Source organism: Pholcus phalangioides, unplaced genomic scaffold, assembly GCF_987345545.1.
Source record: "Pholcus phalangioides strain wild (caught in Gottingen) unplaced genomic scaffold, Ppha-v1.0 ptg000024l_1, whole genome shotgun sequence".
In the NCBI taxonomy this organism is placed as follows: domain Eukaryota; kingdom Metazoa; phylum Arthropoda; class Arachnida; order Araneae; family Pholcidae; genus Pholcus; species Pholcus phalangioides.
The window spans coordinates 32,125,829-32,150,408 of record NW_028301616.1 but is presented as its reverse complement, the minus strand read 5'-3'; the positions used below and the strand labels follow the sequence as shown (position 1 = coordinate 32,150,408).

The following is a 24,580-nucleotide window of genomic DNA, read 5'->3' as shown; positions in this document are numbered from 1 at the left end:
TCGGCGGCGATGCAAGTATTTTTTATGGGCCCTTAATATTTCGCGGCGTGGTGCTCATGAGTCTGACGTACCTGCCCAAGTCTGGTCCTGGAACGTAAATCGCGGTTACGATTCCATGAGAAGTGGAACAGTAACTAAGATAGTGTCTTTTTTCCGCACACCAACAGCGGAGAAAATTATAATTGACCGATCTCAGATTTTCAATTAGCAACCACATTATTCTTATCAGATTCAGCATCGATAGTCTAAAACAGCGGTTCTCAACCTTTCTTGACCCACGGAGCCCTTTCCAGTGTATAATTTCTATGGCGGAGCCCCGTGTAGGCCTATTTTTTTTTTATTCATCAAAGTTACTTATTTTTATTATTCAAAAATATTATTTTTTTCAAATTGATTGGTTTTTTTTTTAGTTTCCTCGAGCGGCCGCGGAACCCCTTGGAGTTCACACGGATCCCTTAGGGCTCCGCAGAATACCGGTTGAGAACCATTTGTCTAAAAGTTCGATAAATTCGACCCTGAATCTAATGCGATGTCGTAACATGCGAGGGGCGATAGGGAAATGAAATTTCTGACAAGGGGCGGCAAGATAAATACGACTGGGAAAAACTTGCCTCTCATTAAAATTCTCTTTCTCATTAAAAAATTGTGAGAATTCGTTTTTTTTTAGGATTATGTGAATAACTTACATGAAGCTATTTTGTGCGTTTTTTTCAACAATGAGAAATGTTTTTTTAGAATGAAATCAATCCAATATTTTCGGGCATGTATTATTTCAAATCACAATGCTCGGCCCTGCATTGGACCATATTTGACGTGGGATCTAGTACCGTCTCCGGTGATTAAATTTCTCATCTAAACAAAAAACAATTGGTGTAACTAATGATATATTGCATTTAGAATAAAAAATAAAATATTTCTTAACAAACTAAATTTTGAATGATTTACTCAAGTTATTAAGTGATTTACTTGTTCATTTAATTAAAAAAGGTCTTTTTTCATTTTCCCTAATCAAATACAGTGAAACCTGTATAAAACGGAAGGTCAAAAGAGAAATTATATTTCGTTCCAGAAAGGTTTCCGTGTTATAGAGGTGTATGTAAAAATATATGTGCAGTGCATGGCCCCCACAAGGGGTGGGCTGACAAGGCTCCAGCCCTGGGGCCCGGGACAATTTTCACAATTTTTTTTGCTTTTTCACGCTATAAATTCCATCATAAAAGGGCCCGTGAAAGTCTGGTCGGGGGAGGGGGTGCCCACTCTAGGATGTGGGGGTCATGGTGCAGTGATTCGTAGCAAAGAATTTCAATTGATTAGTTTAGCATAAAAATTCACTTAAACTGATTTTTTAGAGCAAAATATAAATGTTATCAGATGCCTTCAGAAGGCGGAAATTAAGTGACGAAGTAAAAACTAAATTCAAAATGAATTTGAGCAGAATATAAAAAAATATCGTTATAGAGGGATTTATCGTAGTAAAGGATATCGTTGTAGCAAGGTTTCACATTATTCAGAATAAAAATTGAGAAATCGCATGCCTTTGATAATGAGATCAACAACCAATAACGTTTGTGAAAAAAAAGATTCTACATATCTCTTGAGCACTTAAAAAAAATTTTTTTTTTTTTTTAAGGCTTCTACAAACTCCATTTTTGTGTTCGAATACAATGTGCGTTTCTTTTTGTTGCTTTCCATCTCTACACTGAATGAAAATTTCTGCAGCAGCCAAAATGCGGCATCGCTAATTGTGCATAATATAACTTCCTCGCGGATTAATCTCCTGAAATTATCAAACTTTTTCGAAGAAATAGGAGTGTTTTCTAACAAGTCACCATTTCCATAATAAATGAAATGCTAAACAAGCTTTTACTAAATTTTGAATAGTAAATCCACTTCCTCTCAAGCCCGACCCCCGAGAACCAGTTCAGATAGATAATAATCACATTTATAGTTTTTCCAAGAAGTGAAAGAGTTCACCTAACAAAATGTAGGATCAGAACGTCATCACTTTCCTTCCATCCAAAGGACAAAAACATGCACTTAGCCAAAAATTCTTTGTTTTAGCAGGTTTTATATCTATAAATAGACTAAATATTATGCCTTCCGTCTTAAAGAGGTTTGCTAATATTGAAAACACATTAATTATTCCCAAGACTATATTTGTTCCATTTAAGACGGGTTTCCGTCTCACACAGTGTCCGACAGGTTTCACTGTACAGACTACATTCCTAATGAAGATGCTTTCTTATACGAGAGCAATCAGTAGAAAAATTACAAACAATACATACTAAAACTTTAAAGCTTATAAAATAACTAGACACTTTATTGACCAGTAAACGTTTCTGCATCATCCAAACAAAAATATTTTCTCCTTAAACAATACAAATAAATATATGGCATATACAGAAAAGAAAAAAAATCTCAATATTAGAACACACTGGTGTAAGTAACACTAGATTCACATTCGAAACAAAAATACATATTAAAAAAAAAGAGCTTGTATCAAACAAAACACAATGGATATTATAACATGCACACACACACACAAGTATATAGCAAGCATAAGTGTATATGTATACAAGATATATGAACTAGCTCATAGAACAGAAAAAAAAAATCTGACTTCGAAAACAATAAAAAATTAATACAAGCTTTACGCTTTTTCCAACTGACATCTGTATCATGACTCTATTTACATTTCCCCCAGAAAAGAGGGAATCCTAAAATATCGATGAAGTATATGCATACGAGCGGGGAAGACAGTTCTTAAAATATATTCATACACATCGTAATTTATAAAATATACATAGTTTTTATTACTAGTTTATTTCATAAGGTTTTACCAGTTTCCCATTTGAAATAGTATCAAAACAAATGAGCAAGAAGAGTACTTTTTATAATCATGATTAATCATAACTTCATGATGAAATTAGAATACATTACCAGGTGCGACAAATCACAGTTATGACTAAGAAATAAATGTGGAGATCAGAGACAGAATCATATTCCATTATTCAAAGACGATCTGAGCATAACACGATTTCGTTCATTTAGGATGCATCCTTTTTTAAAAGTAAGTGTATATTGATCTACATGACTAGATATTGTTTCAAAAATATTTATAAAGAACTACAAATAAGCAAAGGCCACAATAGGTGTAAAGCCTATACCTTGTGTGGCTGAAAAAAATCGAACAATTCCCTTACAGAAAAATAAATGGCCATCATTCAATTGCTTCAGGTTCTTCATTTATCAGTTTTGCATGTGTTTGACAAATTATTAGCAGGGATGCACAATCTCTGGCCCATGGGACAAATATGGCTGCCAATGAGGTTCCAACCGGCCCACAAAAAAGCATTCCAGTAATTATAATAATATAGTTTATATGTTGCAAATAAATGATTTTTTAAGAAAATCATCAAATCAGAATTTAATGCAGAAATTGACAAATGACAGGTCGCCATGGCATATATAAAATTGGCATTGGCGTCTAACATTTTATTTGAGGAATTACTAAATTGGAAGCCTAAGATAGCAAAGTTTTCAGAAATTATATCGGCCAGTTTGCCAACATAAAAAGAACTTTTCCTGCTAACTAAGCCTCAGGAAAAGTAGTAAAAACTATTATTTTAGACTGCTTTTTGCAAAGATATGTCTGGCATCCAAGAAATTTGGCTCCTGCTTAAATTTTTTTTCTCAATTTGTCAAATAATTCAGGAGTATATATTAAACATGAAAACTACAAATAATGAACTTTTGCCACAGACCAACGGTTGGTGACTACAGGAATACACTGACATTGATGGACTGGTAACACCCAGCTCCACATCTCATCTCTAAAGGCCAGTTTACATGTGCAATATTGCGGTAGCGTTGGGAGTTCTAGCACCCACTTGATTACTTTTTTCCTTCTTAAGGAAAGAAATGGTGAGCAGTCATTGGTGAAAACTCTTGAAGTGGGTTTTGAACCTGCTTTTTCTATTTCCCATGTAAACAGGGCTTAAGAGGCGAGCGTAGCTACAGGAATACTGAAACATATAAAACTGGAATACATAAATTTCATACCAGTGTTAACATCATGGTCATTTTTTTTTTTTTGCTAGATTAAACTTCTTCCAAATTACTTGATGTGGACATTAGATTTTATAATGCACCATATTTATATTCACGGGCGGAGATACGGGGGCGTGTGGGTGAAGTCGACTGATGTAATGTATATACGTATATATGAATGCACATCATCATCATCATGCCCCCCCAGACTTCCAAGTCTATCTCCGCCTATGTTTATATTCATACTGAGATCACACACTAAAAAAATCCATTACAAACCCAAACGCTTTAAGCAAAAAGATCTGAAGTGAAAACAGTTTGATATCTATGTAAAACAATCTTTCCAAAAACATATCAATGTTTCTTTTCTTCCAAAACTGGATTATACATTTGAATCATGTAAACATCGCTTTACCAACACATCTTGGCCATTTCATTTAGATACGTAACATTTACAGTCAAGCTACACATTTTTGATTGTTTATGAGAAAAATCAAACATTTAGACACAGTATTAATTAATCATATTTGCTTGCAGACGCTGGCATGTAAATAATAAGTGATAATAAAATCATGCTGTAAAAAATTGAATATTTAGCCACGATATTAAATCAACATGTTTGCTCACAGACTCGAGCAAATGAAAAAAGATTGAAAGGGCATTGGCAAAAATCTGTGACTGGGAGTGGAGGGATATATCCTGTACTTTGGCAAGCGACAGTTCTCTTTGATCCCACAAACCAATAAAATATCAAGTTCATAAGCGGGAAAAACAACCTCGACACTATCCAGAATATTTTTAGGTAACTGGAATGCAGAGAAATTTTTACGAAAGAAACATCGCAGCTATACGAAGACAAACCTTCTGTTCACATAAAACCAGATACCAGCTGAAATCAAAATCTGTTTCAAAGTTATTAGGTTAAAGGGGGGAAAAAATACTTATTTGATTCACTATAAAACCGCATGGAAAACGACTTTCTCCTTGAGCTTTTACAATCATAAAATCAGTCCCACTCTTTATATTTCAAGTAGTCCATGACTGGTTCTGGCAAAGGAAGATCAGAGATATTTTCTTCTGAGACTAGACGACGCACAACTATTCTTGACAAATACTGCAGTGATTTGATGGTGAATGGGGCGGGTCGCCAGAATGAAACGGTTCCGTCCCTGCACCTATTTACAAGAAAAGAAACCAAAACAAAAATAAAACAGATTTAGCTTACATATCCAAACAAGGTACTTGAGAATCCATTTCTGTAAGACAATTTCAAAGAATGAAAGATTTAGAATATATATTTCGTTGAGTTATTACAAAACACAAAATGTGCCTTGAATTGATAAATTATATATACAATGAATTATTTTATTTTCAAGAAAATAAATTTGATATGATTAGAGAAATAATACACTTATACTTCAAAAATCATGACCTACAGGTACAAAGAACTATTTTTAAGTAAAATTTGATCTATTAACAGTTTAACGATGTTGATTCATGACAATATTTAAATTCAATCCCATGAGAAAGCACCTTTTTTTGTATCAAATGACGAGAAAATATCTAAAAAAAGAGGGCGGGGTAATTCACATTGATCAGCAAACCACAAAACCATTTTTTTTTTCAATTAAGTTCAGTAACATGAAGTAGAACCTGATTCAATGCATTATAATGTTAAGGCCGATAAATAGTGACAACAAACCACAACTTCTGCATAATAAGTTTTGAGGTAAAATGAAACTGAGAAACAAATTCGAACAGAATAACATCTAAAAACATAATACAGTGCAACCTATTTATACTGTCACCTTTGGAGAACCAAAAAACAGTGATGTTTGAAAAAGAATGACAAATGACAGAAGTGAAAAAAAAACCAAAAAATATATATATAGCAATTTTGGAAGACGAAAAAATTCTGCAGTAATTTCTAAGGTCTTTCTCAATACAGTTTGAGAAACCAGTGCATTTTGTACTTTGCTGTGTTTCAGTCAAAAAAAAAAATGTCGTCCAATTGTTTTTGTGACACAAGACCATATCCCTTGTTGGTTGTCACTATTTTCAACCTGATCTAGGGATACTAAAATATTGTTTAGGGTTGTTTCTAGACATCTCTAGTTTTCTCTATGACTGCTTTGCCTATTTAAAATTTTTAAAATTAGTGGGTCTCCCAATGCGAGAGCTTTCTGAATTGCCAATTTCACAATCTTCACACATAGTAAAAATTATGGAAAGACAAACTACACTGGGTTCCTATCAGATATTGCTTATCAGCAAGAAAAATACAACAAGGTAACTAATGAAAAACGACGAACACAAGAATAAGGAACTAATGACATATGACGATGTTAGCATGGTATTAATGTGTTACCCCCCCCCCCTCCTGTAAAAGACAAGATTTTGAATTTTCAACTAATTGTCATTCAGCTTCACAAAAGATCACAAAACTGGCTTTCTTTCCCAAGAGTCATTTATTACACATTATTTTATTTTAATCCTTAATGATTTAGCGGGGGGGGGGGATGAATTTTCACCCGAAAGTGATTGTTATCAGGGTAAAGTTTCAATTTATTGATGGCATATCAGGGTACTGTTAACATTAATTGTCCTATTCTTCAGTCAAGACTATCAAAAATTTACGATATCAATGGAGTGATGGTTGAAGATAGGGAGGGAGGAGGGTGACGATGTATAGCGGTTCCACTTCTATGCATAGTATTTTGAAACAAACAATTAGATACTTAATTTTTTTTGAGAAATAAGAAATGCTTTTATTATGATTGATTATAACAGCATAAATGAGGGTAAAAAAACATTTTCCTTTAGTTTATGCTACTTTTTCCCCCAACTTTTCTCCAATTTTTGAATTCAAAAAAAGACAGGGCAAAAAAAACTTTCTAATTGGGGTTTCTTCTGGCTAGGGTGATCAAATAAAAAAAATATATATTTTTAAAATAACTATACAACCCCTTGCAATATGAATGCAGTATCTGAAGCTACATGTGCTATTTGGATAAATTTTCTAATTGGAAGTATGGCCCCTAAAGATCAATGGCTTGAATGGGCACCACCCCCCAGCACCAAAGTTAAAGCCGACTGATCTAATGTACTTTTGTACATATCAATTGACATCATCATGTCTCCCAGCAATCACTGAGCCACCCCCAGGCTTTCAAGTCTGTTTCCGCCTATAATGGCTTGCGAGTAAAATGTGGCCAAGGGACTTAACCGTTCACCTTGTATAATTCTTGTATTTAAAAAAACCAAAAAAGATGCTTAGCCAACTTTACACATCTGTAAACTTGTCTAGTTTATAATTAGTTCTAACTTCCAGAGATGCACGATATACCCTCTGCAAAACATGGTTAGAGAGAAATAGTCCAAAATAATAAGACATCTCACAAGTTAGTAAAATAGACTTATTGCAGTAATTTATGTAAACCTGTATAAAATTAGAGCATGCGGGGGTTAGTTAGACAAATTGAAATGTTGCTTCATACAAATCAACGTGAACAGAAATGACTAATTTTGTCGAAATCTCTTGTCGTGTTTAACCAATGCCTTAAGTGTACAACACTTACACGCATCCACTGTTAGGTTCCAAAAAAATACAATATTCTGACAGAGCCACCTCTTTAGAAATGTAACTGTAAATATCCTTAGCCGTGATTATGCTCGGCAGTAAAGTATTTCAGCATTGCTAAAACCCTGCATATATCAATATAATTCAACATTCATTCACCCCAGTTACATTGGTAGACACCAATGCTGTGCAGTCTCTTGGAAACTGTGATGGCTTGAATTGGATTAACACAAACAGTGCATTGGCATTTGAATGAAGTTGGCTTTCTATGGTTTTTTAATTTTCATAAGTGAATGGGAGCTCATCACACAATTAAAATACGGCTCTCCACACAGGAAGCCAAGCAGGTACATACAAAACACAATTTAAGCATCTGTCACCACTTTCACTTCTAACACATAACAGGCACAACTCAGACAGCCGTAATTCATACATTAGGATACACACATATACATAAATCATTTTTCAGCATACACCAATTCATTAGAAATTCCTCAGAGGAATGTTTAAATGGTGCAAACACGGTGTTAGCAGTTATAGTAATCACAATTAGGCGTTATGGTAATTAGCACTAATGGCATTCCCTTTTCATTAATCTATGCTAAAAAAACTTCCCTTCATCCACTCCAGCTTTTTTTTAAACTAGAAAAAATGTTACAAAAAAAAATTAGTAAATCAAGAAAATGATTGTTTGTAGATATCTTTTGCAACAGGCACAGAGTCAGTTATTAATATTTACAGCATCTGTTTAAATTGCTATAAAGCTAATTCACATCAAATGAAACCAATCTTTCTTAAAAAGTCTCGCCACAAAGAGCAAAAGGTCTACAGTGGTACAAATATTCCATTTACATTTCACTCCCAATTTGAAATACATTTGATCATTTTTGTCACACCACGGTCATTTTCTGCACACGAGGGCTAATTAGACCGGGACCTACAATTTATTGCAGATTCCGAACGGCAGGCTTGTTTTTTATACTCATCGAGGGGTTGGCGCGCTAACCCCTCGATGGGGGGGGGGGAACTCCCTGCGGTAGCAATTTCTTGCTGGGTTCAAGTCGCTGTTTTTTGTTGTGCCCCTGTGTCAGGAAAGTTTTCTGACAAGGACAAACCGGGTATCGAACTTGCAACACCTCTAAACATCCTTTGGTACTTTAGGCGAGTATCTTATCGACCGGGCTACCGCGCCCTTTGAAATATAGATGGCAGTCTGAAAAATCAGACAATACTATACGCACACTCACACTTCCAGCACAACTCAATCGGTAGTAAATTGCTCATGACGATAGACTTGTGCTCAGTTTTAAAGGGGAACAAAAGTTTTTTAAAAACATTTTTCATGCTTTCCTTAACAGCCCAGTTTTTTTTCCCCACAAAGTAGAATAGAACCTTGAATAATGAAGTGTCTATAAATAGAAACATATACAACTTGTGCATGTAAGTGTGGCAACATATCTTTCACTATTGCAGCGCAGTATGCCAAATTTCTGCAACAGAAAGAGAAATTTGTTGTCGATAGGAAAACAAATTGCAGCAATAAAAGTAAAATGTTGAATCAATCAAAAGAATCATAATGGAAAACAGTGTTGGAAAAATGGTCAGAAAATGAAAATAACACCAAGTAGAAGTTGAAGAATTTTATACCAAAGCTGACCTGAAAAGACCTCAAAAAGAAAGCACATGATTTTAAAAAAAAGGGTTGGGGGGGGGGGGGGGGCAGAAAAGCTAGATTTTGACAAGCTCAATGAAGCAGTTCTTATTTGGTTTATACAGCAACATGACCAAGCTACACCTATGAGTAGTGCCATTTTGCCATAATATTCAATGAAAACCGGATTGTGACAAGTTGTGCTCACAGCAAACCAAGATTGGATCAACAAATTTATGAAGCAGCATTGGATTAGAGCTGGGATATACACAGAGAAAAGACATCAAAGACAAAATAAATTTACCTGCAATATAGAGGCTGCTTTCTACATTTTCAGGGTTTTTCCTCTATTAACGAAGATGACTGTAGCCCCACTCTTCCCCCATCAAAATCAAAGTAGCTTTTATCTTTATATTTTTAAGCGAAAAAAAAAAATCGAAACAGCATATCAACAGAAGAAAAGCAATCTCCACCCTCCTTCTACAAGACATTTTAAACAAGGTCACTGTGAGTAGCAACACCAAACTAACAAAGTGAGCTAGCCTATTTCTGATAGGGTCTTAACACATTAATAGAGAAAATTAATCATTAAAACCACTTTGCAATGAAAAAAAAAAATAAAATAAAATAATTATAAAAATTTAAACTTAGATTTACAGAAATAGTGAGCTTGTAAGTAGTTTCGCAGTTAATTAACATAAACAACCCTCAATATACAACAATAGCTACAATAACCATGAATTTTACTTCAACGAAAAACTGATATAATACTTAAGCAAATTCTATATCTTTTATAGCAATATTAAAAACCTTAGTTTGAGGGGAGGATGACTTAATGAACCTACTCGCACTGTGAACAGAGGTACTATATTGGAACTAATAAAAATTGATATAATACGATGCTTAATTTCTGGTATTGAATCTTACAGCCATTGTTTTACTTACACATAAAAAAAAATGCACAAAAAACACATGAAGACACACATCAAGCAAGTAAAAATATTGAATGGAAATTACTGTTGACAACAAACGAGAGACCGCAAACATAGGGAAGCACTGCTGATACGACATAAAACCCCGCAGATCACAAAAAATGCATCGGAACCTTTACGCTTTGAGACTGGGGAGAAGAGATCTCTCTCCTTCCTCCCGGCTTCAGCCTGGGCCAAAGAAGCTGAAGCCAGCAACAGGGGTGAGCGTTCATGACGTGTAGAAGTGGTTCTGCATTATTGGACGCAGCACACCATTTTGTTGTCATCCACTGCAAATAGGAAGCATTAGAGAAAACACAAGGCAAACACCATACATATATTTTCATCCATCTAGACATGCATGCTTGGAGGAACAATTGGCTTACAGTTTTGGTTGAGGTTTTTATTTTGTCATCTCAAACTTTTACCCTCGTTACTATTAGAAATTTGATATATACTGATCGAAATGAAGACAGCTGAATCACTGAAATTCTTTGTAGAATGTTACAAAGATTTGTTTTCATAACTTAACTTGAAAAAATATTATCACATTTTTTTTTACTTTTTAAGAAACTAAAAATACAGTAAAGCCTCATTGGATACGGTCAATCATTTAAATAAAAAGAGGGGTTTTTTGTAAAATATTTTTGGTCACTTTATCACTCAGAATTATGCAAATTTTTCATGGAGAGCCCTAATGAATGAGGTCTTACTGATTTATTGATCAATCAATTGAACAGTCTGATTGATATAATATGAACTATAAGCCAATCGCATGACCTTTTGCACCTAGATCAAGAAAAACATTATATTGTTACATTAAAATAAATACTAGAATGGAAAACAAGACAAATGTATGACAGGTAGCTTGCTGCTGCAGTTTATTGAAACTGTTAAGATTATGAAAGGCAAAAGTGCATATATCTAAGCAAAAATTTAAGAAAACCGAAGAATTAAATTCTGTGACTGCAAATATTTTAATGATGGATTACAACATAATATGAAAATGATAGTTAAATTCATTGTCTCCTAATTCTTAAATTGCAAATAAAAATGAATAATATTTTAATGTAAACTTGTGCATGTCTTGATCCAGATTGATTTGAATGAAAATCATTCACGCAAAAATCTAATTAACAATCATCTATTTAAAAATATCGGATTGAAATCATCATTTTCTTAACAGCATAAATTTAGCTAATATAATTATCTATGACATTAAGAACTGATTTCAATGAATCCGAAATATATGTTTAGTGGTTTACTGTGGGCTTCAAGATTTTCATAACAATATATTTTGAGATCTTAAAAAAACATACTTACAGCTGCCTGCAAAGCAAATCATTGAGTACTTAAAATACAGAAAATAGTAACATTTTCAATGTGGCAAAATAATGGCACTGGGGAAATTCTTCATTGCGCAACTAAATGTTTTTTAAATGAAGCATGATAGCAAAAAATTAAAATGGGACAGCAATGCACCTTTGCCTACAAATTTCTTTCCTATCAATAAATTTTCCTTATTTGCAATTTATATAACTTATAATAAAAATTCAAATAATACACACTGTATAACCAAAACAAATTCCAACATGAACCAGAAACTCAATCCACTGGCACTGACAATATACCTAGTGATGCTAGCAGAAATATTTTTTCAACAAACATACTAACAGAAGAGAAAGATTCTGTGTAATTCAGCGGTTCTCTGTGGAGCCTTTGGGCTCCATGTGCACTTCCCCGAGGCTCTGCAGCTGCTTGAGGAAAATTAAATAAATCAGTAAATTTGACAATAAAAAGAAAGGGCTCAACCGACTCAGCGAGTAAAAAAATGTTGAAAACTGCTGGTATAATATATTAATCCTGTTTGATATGAGGAACCAGTATGGAGAAGGTAAGGGCCTCATTGCTCTGTACTTTGAAACAAAAATTAATGGAAATGAAAGATGTTGTCTTATAATACTGATTTATGCAATTAAAGTTTGTTCTGACTTGAAGTATATGAAGAATAAAGAGCTAAGAATACAAATAGGGGGGGGGGGGGAATCAACCACAGAATATATTCGCAGACTGCCAAGTGGGATCCATTTTGACACAGAATAAAACCTTGATTAAATTTTTTTCACCTAATTTACATTATTTTTCAGCAACTTAAATCTGATTTCACAAAAATGTGAGAAAAAAATTCATATGAAAGAATTGAATTACATTAACTTTACAGTAACATAAAACAATTTTTTTTCTGAGTGAAGACTGAAAAGGATGAGAATATGTGAGATAAAATTGAATATGACAAGCTTTATTATACTAGCCATCATTAGAATATTCTGTCATATCTTTTGCACGAGATGCATGAGTAAAATAACAATTTTTATATTGAGTGAAACTTCGATGATGAGGATTTGAAATTCTATAAATGACAGGTTCATAAACATGAAACTTTCATAAGGAAGTTAAAAGGAAAGGAATACAATACTGAAATTGCTCATCTGAATATGGCCATGGTCACCAAGCAACAGAAATGCCTTTGATCAATCATAAAATAAAAAGTCGAACTGAATACTTCATCAATTGGATGCCACAAAAAATATATAGAAATATTTCAACGTTCCTAGTTTCCAGCTCTTATCCATCGAATAATATCGAAAAATTTTGCTCCTCAGACAATTTTTCTAGAGGTTGAATCCAAAAGTTCTACAATTTTTTTTTAAATATGAAAACTGAGTGATTTTAACCTAACTAGAAATTTTAATGATTTATTATTTATCAGCAGCATGTTACCTTTTCTACCTCAAAAACAAAAAAATAACTAATATAAATTTTTCACTTTGCCTGCATAAGCTAAACTTACCCAACTGCTAACATACCACCACTGGGTGCAAAGCTGCAGCAAAGAGCACCATCCACTGCAGCTGCAGACTTTGGATTGTCTTCACAAGTTACATCCCAGAAACGTACATATCTATGGATTAAATATGAGAAGAGTAAGCAACAATCAAAATTAGTCATATGTTGAAGCAAACTTCAATTTTTAATAAAAATAATTAATGGCTATTTAAAATATTAAATAAAGGACTTTGTTTTAACAAAATATTTTATTAAAATATAACCATTTTATCTTCGAAAATTCTAATTTTTAACAATTTTTTTTATCTTCCATAAAATTACTTATTAGAATCACATTCTAATTATGTATTTTAACTATTCTTCTAGAATATTTTAAAGTAATATAAATTGATGGTCATTAAATTTTACTTATACTGGCTAAGCTGAAAAAGTTGAAATGCTGCACAATACTACTTGATCTTTAACTAATTTGGTCACCAAGGGATTGGTATTTTAATTTTTCAGAAAATTCTATAACCCTTCTCATATTTTAAGTGTTCCCAAATTCAAAAGTTTCAACTCAAAGGTCCCGATAAAAAGATAGTAATAATGTATTTAAAAATGTATTATGCAGAAGGAAAAAATTTTAATTTTGTAATTTAATTAATTATATCATAAGCAATATACATATTTTTCACTAAATAATCTGAACCTCACCCATCATCAGCAACAGTTGCAATGTGAATACCATCTGAAGAAAATGAAACTCCTCTGATCCAAGTTCCATTTTCTCCTCCAACATATATAAGATGTGGCAAAGGATATAAATGGCTGAAAATTAACGTATAATGGGATCAGTAATGAATTTTTACAAATTTCACACATCACATTATAAGAAATCAAACAAAAATATAATAAACTGAAAATAAATTGTACTCAGACTGGTTAATTGAAATAAGACATACAGTATAGTAGATAAACAATTACAAATATAACCAGAATAATTTTTTTACTTGTATGATTCAACTTGAACAAATAGCATAGAAAACTTGAAAAAAGGTTGTTATCATTCGATATCTTACAGATCAGGCAGTTCTCAAACTTTTTTCTAGCCATGGCGCCCCTTACCCTAACTAATACTTAATCGCAGCTCCCCCAAAGCAGTTTAACAAAGAATCTCTTCAAAAAGTCTTTGTCAAGCCGTCACTCCGCAATGCCTCCCGGCAAGATTGGCGGTGCGCAGTTTGAGAACTCCTGTCACAGATAGACAGTTGTCTGCTGAATGAAAATTTTTTTAAATGTCTTCCTTTCTTTTACTTTTACAAAGCTAAAAATATGCAAATGTGGACAATTTAAAAATATTACAGTTCCTACCCGAAACTTTTGAGCATTTGTCCTGAATATGAATTCCAAAGTATCACTCTTGTATCCCATGATGCTGTAGCAATAAGGCAACTGTCTGGTGAAAAGGCACAAGCAATAACATCATGAAGATGACCTTTCAGCTTTGATTTCAAAGAGTGTGTCTCCATATCCCAGAGATACGCCTGAAGAAATTTATTGTTAAAATATTATTTGAGATGATCGCAAATCTTCAATACCTTTCTTTGAATTAGTATAATGATAACGTTTGAATTTCAACACAAACTGTAATGTTACTTGAACTGGCATGCTATCAGTAGATAAAATAAATATTACTTTTATTTATACGAGTATTATTCTTACAATTTTTATACGAGTATTATCTTACTTCTTTGGTCATGCCTACAGAAACCAACATCTTGCCACTTGGAGACCAGCAGCAGGAGTAAATCGGTTTCCCGTTCATTTTCATGGTCTTGAACATATTTCCGTCATCATCAAGATCCCATAATTTTAATGTACCATCATATGATGCAGACAACAAACATGAAGAGCCATCAGGAAAAAATGAAAGGTGCGAGATCATGTCATAATGGTCGAGTAATTCCAACAATAACTTTCCTGAAGGGGAAAAAAAGATTAATAAAATTCTAAACAATATGCATCTCAGAAAATAACAAATTTTTGGTAATTTTTTCACACAGGTTTGAGAACAATAAATTCAAAATCAAATAATTTCTAAATGTCTAGATCCAATTTTAATTATCGAATGTGGGGCATGAAAATAGATGCTCCATGTGAAAACCCAAGATGTTTCCAGCACTAAGTAGCATAAAAAATGGCCAGATTTGAAACACCCAATAAAATAGTTTGAGTGTCATTGACCAATCACAGCAAAGCAGTGCAAGCTCGCCAGACAATTGCATCTAGGCAAGCTTCATTTTAAACTTTACAACACTTGATTAGTGTCTCCTGAAGATGCTCATTACTCATGAAAATGGAAAAAAACACACCCAGTTTTACTATTACCATTCTTCATTCACAATAGCAAAAAAGCCCAAAATCTTCCCATCTTAGTGCAAAAATGATATTTGGGAAGCTCTAATCATAAATTATCTACATGTGGTTTTAACATCTCATCATTTAACTAATTACACTGGTGCCAACAACTTTTAACTTCTTTTTTCTAACATGAGTAAAAAGTTTTTTTAGACTAATTTAGGGGTGCGCTGAATTCAAATATGATTGTAAAAAAATCTCCATCACGCACAGTTTTTTCTGTATGCACGATGGTTATGAAAAACTTATGTCTTGAAATTAGAGAGAATTGGCATATCTTTAATAAAAAATTATAATATTTTTTTTACGATAGTTATTTTATTATATTCATAGATCGTTATATATAAAATAACAAAAATAATTTTTCTTCCCTCATGCATGTAATATACACATAGTGCACATGCATATACACAAAATGAAATTTAAACTAATTTTCCCAGCATTTTATAGAAAATAAATTTCTTTATCTTATATATTGTGTTGTCTTCTTTCTGCAAAAACCAACAGCAATCACTCTAGGAGGCCCCACATACGCTCAAAACACATATTCCGGCATGTACCGATTTGTTAGAAATTCTTTAGAGGAATGTGTACGAGGTGCATGTACAGTTAAGTAGTAGCAATCACTCATCATTAAAGGGTCTCACCTTGTGTTGATTCCCCTAAAAAAAACCCTTCACTGCACATAAGAATAATTGCCATGCAACTTCTATGTGAAAACAAAATCACTTGAGAGTTTCCTTATTTGAGGACTTACAAATGCTTCTTTTAGAAGAAATTCTCATTTAATTTTTCAGAAAAATTTTCTTTTAGGTGCCAGAAATCTGAGCCAGATTTGTCCATAGCCTTCATAATGTTTTCCATCAGTCCCAGGGACATTATGAAGGGAGTCACAAAAAGTTTCAGGGGGTTGATTTTCTTCCGCATAAATTATTAGGTTTTTAACCTCGAAAAACATTTAAATTAACAGAAATTGATTAAAACAGCTGATAAATGTATTTTCGATATTTTATTTTTTACGGAAAAAAAATTTACCCTTTGGCATACACCTCTGATCAAACCCAATTTAATCTGATGTGGCGGCATTGACTTAGCTCCATTTTTTGACTAAAGGGTTGTATGTAGCATGTATTTCTCTTTCAATTAAAAAAACTGAGAACCCAGTTGCAATTAGAGATAAAATCAGTGTTGCCATTCCCCAAGTTTTTGAAGGCAAAAAATAGAAATACGATTTCTAGTATCATTTCACATGTATAGCTTGAATATGTAAATATTTAAAGTTATTCAAAATGAAATACCATATAGCAAAAAAAAAAAAACTAGACGTGATGGCCATTTTTTTCAGGTCAGATGTGGAATCAGCACTCAAAAATTAATTGACAGCAACTAAATTTTTCCATGTTAAGAAAACCTTGTAGACCAGTGTTACAAAAGCATAGATTTGACAATAAAAAAAAAAAAAAAGAAAAAAAAAAAAAAAGAGTTCCACTTCACCTGTATCTTAGATGATTTCAGGACTGCAACTACAGGGAAGGAAGGCTAACGGGTCTTACATGAATCTCAAAATTCATTGTCCTCTTGTTCAACATTATGGGGTGGAAGGTCATTAAAATGCATGTCATGTTTGCACAAGCTGACAAAGTGCATCTACTTTAATTTCAGTCATATAATCTGTTGTTTATATATTTAAAAACCATCTGAGTTGCTTAGAATGGACTACTGCGCATCTGCAGCTTTATTTTTCAGTTGGAATCAAATTGAATATGTATGGAAAAAAATCTGTAAAAACTTTTTTCAAACGTAATAAATGCTATCGCTTTTTTTATTTATTTTCACGTTATCACAACTGAGCTGATGTTTTTTTGCTTTCACCCACTATTATATTATTATAGAATTTTGGGTAATATTCTCCCCAGCTATCTCCAGTAAGCGTGCCCTAGTTGGAAAATTAACACAAGTGAGAGTGCGAATATCTACAATACGAAACTAGATGTAGTATAGCAGCGATGTCTATGTGCAGTTTTTTTTCAAATTCTGCATGGGAAAACACCGTGGGCTGATTGCATTATTGAGCGTGACTTTGAGGGGGCTAACGCATTAACAAGAGCCACTACTTGTTGAAGAGATTTTGTGCTTGGGGAAAACCATGGACTAGAGGTGCATGAGGATTGCATTCAAGAACTAGTGGTGAAAAATATCTAGACGTTTACGGTAGATGAAGTGATGGATTCTTTTGCACGCACCAGCAAGAGTTCATGGATGGTATCTCATGTGAGGAAAAGAGAAGTAAGGAGGAGTCCCTCACATAAAATAAGATTAGAGAGATGTGTAGAACATCGTAGTAGTTAGAATCTGTGCAAAACTCTGTAGAAAAGAACCAGCCAAATATAGCTGTAGAAATGTGCAATCTCTTTAATGAACACTACAATTTAGCACTTTTCAGAAATCCTGAGGGGCACAGTAGTCCGGTCGATAAGATACTCGCCTAAAGTACCAAAGGATGTTAAGAGGTGTTGCAAGTTCGATACCCGGTTTGTCCTTGTCAGAAAACTTTCCTGACACAGGGGTACAACAAAAAACAGTGACTTGAACCCATTGCTACCGCAGGGAGTCCCCCCCCCCCATTGAGGGGTTAGCGCACCAACCCCTCGATGAGTATAAAAAACAAGCCTGCCGTTCGGAATCTGCAATAAATTGTAGGTCCCAGTCTAATTTGCCCTCATGTGCAGAAAATGACAGTGGTGCGAAAAAAATGATCAATGACCAGAAATCCTAAAAAGAAAGAGGCAAAAGCAAGTGTCATTGGATAAGGTTCTTTTTGAAAGTCATGCAAAAAGAATAAATTTGCAAACAACAAGGAGTCTGTAAATTTTCCTAAACAATATAGTCCCCCCCCCTCTCTCCCCCGTGATTTAGAGTAAGTTAATTTGTAAGCATTACCGTATTGTATGTTTATTTATAGAGTTATTTATATTACGTATATTTTATTGCATTACGTATAATTACTATTGTATTTAATTATCGATTGAATGCCGTTTTTATTAGTCATTTTTATGTGAATGAATAATTATGGAATGCATTATCTGAGTTTCCATTGTTTTGTATGGGGAAGTTTGATTCAAATTACGAACTATTCAGATAACGAGCACAATGGTGGAATGAATTAAGCTCGTTAACCAATGTTCCACTGTATATGCAAGTAGTGATGTCCAGGGCCTGACAAATAGGATAAGGACATGGTTGCCTTTGTAACGGCTATCCCATGTGCCAGGTCGCCATGGCAACAATAAAATCAGTATCAGTGCCTAAAATTTTCTGAATGTGATTGCTAAATTGGAGTCTTTGATTGACACAAAATTTTCTAGTTTCATGACAGACAGTGTGTCTTTTGACATAGGAAAAGGATATAAAGTCACCGAAAAGTTTAAAAAACATTATTCTTGGCCATTTCTCTTAAAACTAAAATCATTCTACGCTCCTAAAAAATTTGGCTGGTGCATAAATTTTTCCCCGATTTATCAAATCCTGGACATGCCACTGATTTGCATGTCAAATGCCCAAAGTTTGGGAAAAGTATGAGTACAAGGGTAATTCATAAGCACCATAAGCTTAAACAGGCTGTTCGAATGGGAGGCTGATCACAGAGGCTATTATGTAGAGTGAAGGAGGGAGGGGAAGGGCCTCCCCCGATCCTTCCACCTATGCCAATACAATAAGTTAATAGGAGGGTTTTTTTTAATGAACAGGAGGGGTGATCCCCACCCCTATTTACTCTATGATGAACATCATACATGCAACCTTACCAATTCAAGAGAAATTCATAAGTGTGAATTAGACGCCATCACAGAGAGATTATAGGCAGAAGTTATGGTAGTTGCAGCCCTGAGCAATCCAATCGTTTTGAACACTGAGATAATCAAATCATTTGGCATGCCAAACAGCTGCATCATTGGGTTTCGATGTTTTCTATGAAACTTATTCTTATACGGTCCAAGTAAGAATGATGATCTACCAACCTGTAACAACATCCCATAATCTTAGTTTTCCATTGATATGTCCTGTACTAAAAAATATATCCTTCGATTTCCCCAATCTCTTCCAGAATGGATCTGTGCTGCTATTGTTTTTGGATGGCTTCAATAGACCAAAAGCAACTGCTCTAACAGTATATCCAGTGCAAATTGACAGAGCTTTTGGACCAAAATAGTGGGATACTTCATATGGTTTTTCGACTGATATCCTGTGAGATGTAAATAGTAAAAACAAAAATATAAATTGCAGCTAATAAATATGAATCATGCAAATACTTAACAGTGTTAGTTACACGAGTGTCACTCGTATCCACCAATGAGTAGATACGTGATAGATGAAAATTGTTAAGCATTTTTTACCTGAATCCAGTTTTTGAAGGAGCGTTGAATGTAGGGTAGCTGAACCTGAAAGAAAAAAATTCAGTTGCAAAACAACAGATGCAATCTAATCTCTACATGCAAAAAAAGACTAGCTGTCTGAAATGTTTTCTTATGCTTTTCCAGGAGACGTGATGATCCTTTCCCATATTAGAAGATGCGCTATCATAAAATCTGGAAACTTTGCATTAATCCTTACACTTCAATTCAGCAATCATGCATACAAAAATTTTGGAGTAAATAACAATTTTCTAGTCACCACGACAACCTGGAACTTGTCATACCCTGATGTTCATATATTTGTTCAAACATTATCATGTTTGAACTCTTAACTCCCTTCAAAAAAGCATTAAAATCAACAGAAATTGGTTAAAATAGCATATAAAAGGTTTTTCTATATTAAAATTTTTTCACAGAAATATTAATTTCCGGTCTGCTTATTTTCACCCCTGTGTACGTCTGATCACCTGCTTATATCTCTCTTCATTGAAACAGAGCGGCAGGTCATGATCTGGTTAGGAAGAAGAGTATATGATACGAAAAATAAGATAATTGTTCTCATCAAAGCTCTCTCTTGGGGTATATCTTATAAACTTTCTGAAAACCCCTGTACTAATGGCTAATAGACAAGGATAGAAGCAGTAAAGAAGAAAAATCAGAAATATTCATAACATTAATGGTATACAGATTTATTTTTTATCAATAGCATAATTTCTTTTAAAATTTAAAAAAAGAAGAAATGTCGTTAATTTCATTTTTTGAATGAATGCACACTTACAAGGTTGATTTGCAGTATTTCCATGGTATAAGAGTGACAATGCTGTTTCCAGATGACCATGCGAAAAGGGTTTCATCAGGCGAGAATGCGCAACACCAAGCTTCGGAACCCCACAAAGGGGTTTTTATTTCACTCCTTAATGGACTTAGATGTGTAACGAGGGTGGCTGATGCTGTATTATGGGAGAAAAATTAAAATATCATATGCAATCATGAGTATGATGATAAACATAAACACATATTCATTGCATTAACTGAATCTTAATATATATTTCAATAAGATCAAATCATTTTAAACTCTAGAGTAATCTATATATATAGTGTATATATATATATATATATATATATATATATATAAATAATAACACTGATTCATCATTGCCTAGCAATCCACTAAAGCTATAAATATGAAATTTCGTCAGTAGTTTTATTTCATGACGTAAAAACTTACTAATAAGGGGTTTCTTAAAATTCGACCTCTAAGGGGGAGGTTAAAAAGTTTCATGGAGAAAATGACGCTGAGCCAAAACCGCTGAAAAGTTATAAAAATACAGTAGAATCCCATTATAACAAACTCCAAAAGACCGGAGAAATCACTTCGTTATAACAAAATTTTGTTATAAAGATTAATATTTCAGATTTTTGCATTGTTCCTATGCAAACTTATCTAGGAAATTAGAAAAGTGTTCATTAAAACAAGATTTTTGCTATAACAGTATTCGTTGAAACGGATTCAACTGCATTTGAAATTTAGTCAGTAGTTTTATTTTATGATCTAAAGACTCACAAAGGACTTTTCAAATTTCAACCTCTAAGGGTTTGCTTGGTCATAAAGCACTTCAAAGGTTATATGGGGGCAATCATGGCTGAGTCGAAACCACTGAAGCTATAAATATGAAATTTGGTCAGTATTATACTATCTTATAATGTAGATACCTACTAAGGCAGGGTTTCTGAAAATTCAACCCCAAAGGTGTAAAAAACTTTAACTTAAAATATTATACAGGGAAGGGGAATCATTGGTGAGTAATTTTCAGATTACCGACTCTACGTGAGTGAAGACACGGGCATAACAGCTAATTTATACATATAAAATTTACGTTTATCATCCAATACTGGAATAGAGTTGATTTTAAAAAACTGTAGTAAACATACGTATTTCATCTCTTGATAAATTCCTGAAACTTGCCATTCAATGAGCGAAAGAATGTCAAATCTTCCCTCCTTTCTTCTGTGAAAATGTAAATAAAAAACCACTCAGATCTTGAAGAAATATTATTTATATATGTGTTAAGAGTCCATATCTAAAGTCTAGTATCTTTGCAAAATGGCCAACAAACTGGTGTCTAAGACATCTGAGCAAAATGGATGACCAGACATGGCCCAGGTTTTCAATGTGGAATGCTTTACAATTTTACATGTCATTCCTTGCATAGAGACTACACTAATTTTCTCCGTATCATTCCAATTTTAGAATATGTACTGCCCAAGCAGGTACTGCACAGTGATTGGCCATTTTGCAAAGCAAAGACTTTACACCTTCAGACTTGGAATGTAAAATATAAAGCAGATCTCAAAAATTAGTACGGTCAAAGAAACGTTAACGAGCCACTCTTGGGAAAGCAAAAATATGACCTCAATAAATGAAGTAGGCTATGGCATCGCAACTCCTGCCTTCCCCTATTGATGAATTCATGCATGCAAAAAAAACTGATCGTCAGTCAAATGATTTCAACCTTGGAAATTTTTTTACTTTTCTTTATTCAAGTTAATTTAATAATATTATCACAAAAATGAGAAACTTTGCCTGGTTTTAATTAGAGCCGAAACGCGTCGACCATTCGACCAATTGAATTTATTTGTCTTGAAAACGTGGCAATTTTTGTATAAATTAATTTAGTAATCTTGCAGTGATAATTATTTTGCCATTAAAAAGTTTGGTAACAATTTTATTTTAAACTTCGCCAATCTTTTAGCGACTCTGTAGCTTGCCATTAAATCCAGATATTTCAATGAAATTGCTGTGATCTTATAGGATTTTTTCTGCGCTTTCCAAATATGTGCTTAGTTTGTGTGTAGGTCACTCAGAAACTTGACTTTTTCCCCCATAATCAATTGCTCACCATAACTCGAAAATGGGTCAATATAGGACAGGGTATATAGTGTTTCATGTTCCACTTGGGCTCGTCTATTCATCTCTTTTTGTTTGGTAGAGCCACCCTGTATATTTATGCATCAGAAGGGACTGTTGTATTATTCAAAAGAGAGTGTCCTGGCTCTTTTATTATTTTCAATCCGATATCTGGTCTAAGGATATACATTTTAATCTCGATCCCTTATTCAGTCTAAGAACATTTTGTTTTTGTCTTTCGTAACCATAGTATTATCCCTTATTTTGGCTATTTCTTTTCTTTAGCAAGAAAAACGTGAGAAAGCATGACTCCATTTCTCTCTTGACAACTTCTTGCCATGCTTTCTGACACTGTTCAAGCCAAAGAAGAAAAAAAAATCTCCAAAAAAGGATTATACTATAGCTTTACTCAAATGAAAATGAATTGCAATTCAAATTAATTCAACTGTTCTAAATAGTATCCATGCATTCATAAGGCACTCTCACTTCTTATCGTTAAACACGATCAGGACATCAACGGGATTACTATCAAATTTACAGATGACATGAAACTATAATGAGGGTAGTCGGGGATCCAAGAGATAGGGAGTTGCTCCAGACCAACTTAGACAGGATTGGAGCGACGTTTAGCATTCACAAGTGCATGGTCGATCTTTCTGGTTCAAACAACCAACATTTTTCTTAACGAGTTGAATGGCATCACTTATCCCAGATGCAACTAGGGTAACTGATTTGGGAATTCTCATTGACAAGCGACTTAGGTTTTTTGAACATTGTTCAGCGGTGGTAAAAAAAACAAAAAAAAACAAATGGAATGCTCAGTTTCATTTCAAAAAACACATAAAAAATAAAAAAATTAGCGATATAGCGCAGTTATTGAAGCCACCAAAAATTAATGAAATTTTTTAACAGTTGGGTACTTATTGCTTTTGGCCTCGAGTAACCAAATGTTATCATTTTAAATGCTCTGGAATTGCGCCATGGGTCACCTAAGCAATCTGTAAAGCTACCGCTTAGTTCATTTTTACAAAAATTAGTTTTGGGGGAGGGGGTAGGTCACATCAGATAACCCCCCCCCCTTCCCGGGCCACATTTAGTACACAGACAGCCACCATTCTTTAGTGATATATGACTTTAAATCACATTTTTCCTTTACAGGCATCTTTTTTTTTCAGCCACCTTTTTATGTTTGTATTTGAAAAAATATACACATGAAATAACAACCTTACACAACCCTCTCTAACAAAGAAAAAAACAAATATATCCAATAGGAATAATGATAATATAATCACCTCCATGTTTGCATATCTACACAATGCCCTGATCGATTTCACATCTACCATTACTAACCCAAACAAACACTTCTCTAATTACCATTAATATGAAATTACAATATCATTTTCATCCTTTGAGGAAAATACTGATATAATTAGAAAAAACTGCGTTGGTTGGAGAATGATTGATAATAATATTATGCATTTAATAAAATCGATATAGGAGATATAAAAACATCAATTTTGTTTATCACTATTTATAAGCTTTATCTTAAACAACAAAAAAGAGAAATAGCGAAGTTTTCTTCTTTTATCTTTCTTTAAATCGCATTTACTTACGTTCAATACTGACCTTTGAGATTGTTTATTTGTATTTTTCCTTTATTATTTAATATATTCACAACAGAGATGAAAAAAAAAGAGATAGGACGCAGGCAATACACAGTTGTTTGGCGATTGCGTTGCCCGAAACGGCTAAGAAAATGGGTGT

The 24,580-nt window shown here is 33.6% G+C and overlaps 1 protein-coding gene and 1 non-coding gene across 5 annotated transcripts; both read right to left on the bottom strand.

Moving 5' to 3' along the window:
- Positions 1–2,294: 2,294 nt before the first annotated feature.
- Positions 2,295–24,568, bottom strand: LOC149069242 (WD repeat and SOCS box-containing protein 1-like). 4 transcript variants are annotated; one of them, XR_016195152.1, is made up of 11 exons: positions 24,443–24,568; positions 21,841–21,916; positions 20,687–20,858; positions 19,891–19,935; positions 19,516–19,739; positions 14,829–15,061; positions 14,453–14,625; positions 13,796–13,909; positions 13,104–13,214; positions 10,299–10,542; positions 4,096–5,225 (listed from the first exon to the last, which is right to left on the bottom strand). XR_016195152.1 is itself a non-coding variant. In XM_089251368.1 (10 exons), the coding sequence occupies exons 2-10, from the start codon at positions 21,875–21,877 to the stop codon at positions 5,057–5,059; spliced, it is 1,278 nt and encodes a 425-aa protein (XP_089107494.1). In that variant the 5' UTR covers positions 21,878–21,916; positions 24,109–24,385; the 3' UTR covers positions 2,295–5,056. The 4 variants fall into 4 exon arrangements, 3 of the variants coding, with proteins under 3 accessions (XP_089107494.1, XP_089107492.1, XP_089107493.1); XM_089251368.1 differs by lacking the exons at positions 10,299–10,542; positions 24,443–24,568 and adding an exon at positions 24,109–24,385 and having other exon boundaries at positions 2,295–5,225; XM_089251366.1 differs by lacking the exon at positions 10,299–10,542 and having other exon boundaries at positions 2,302–5,225; positions 24,443–24,562.
- On the bottom strand, positions 22,076–22,183 carry LOC149069243 (U6 spliceosomal RNA). The gene has a single exon (XR_016195165.1). It is a non-coding gene; the product is annotated as a U6 spliceosomal RNA (small nuclear RNA).
- Positions 24,569–24,580: the final 12 nt, after the last annotated feature.

Excerpts from the sequence above, each read along its gene's own strand:
- LOC149069242 (XM_089251366.1), bottom strand. The coding sequence starts at position 21,877 with ATGGCAAGTTTCAGGAATTTATCAAGAGATGAAATAC. Across the intron at positions 19,936-20,686 it reads AAATACTGCAAATCAACCTT|GTTCAGCTACCCTACATTCA; the intron begins GTAAGTGTGCAT and ends TTTTTCTTTCAG. Across the intron at positions 15,062-19,515 it reads ATTATGGGATGTTGTTACAG|GAAAGTTATTGTTGGAATTA; the intron begins GTTGGTAGATCA and ends TTTCCCCTTCAG.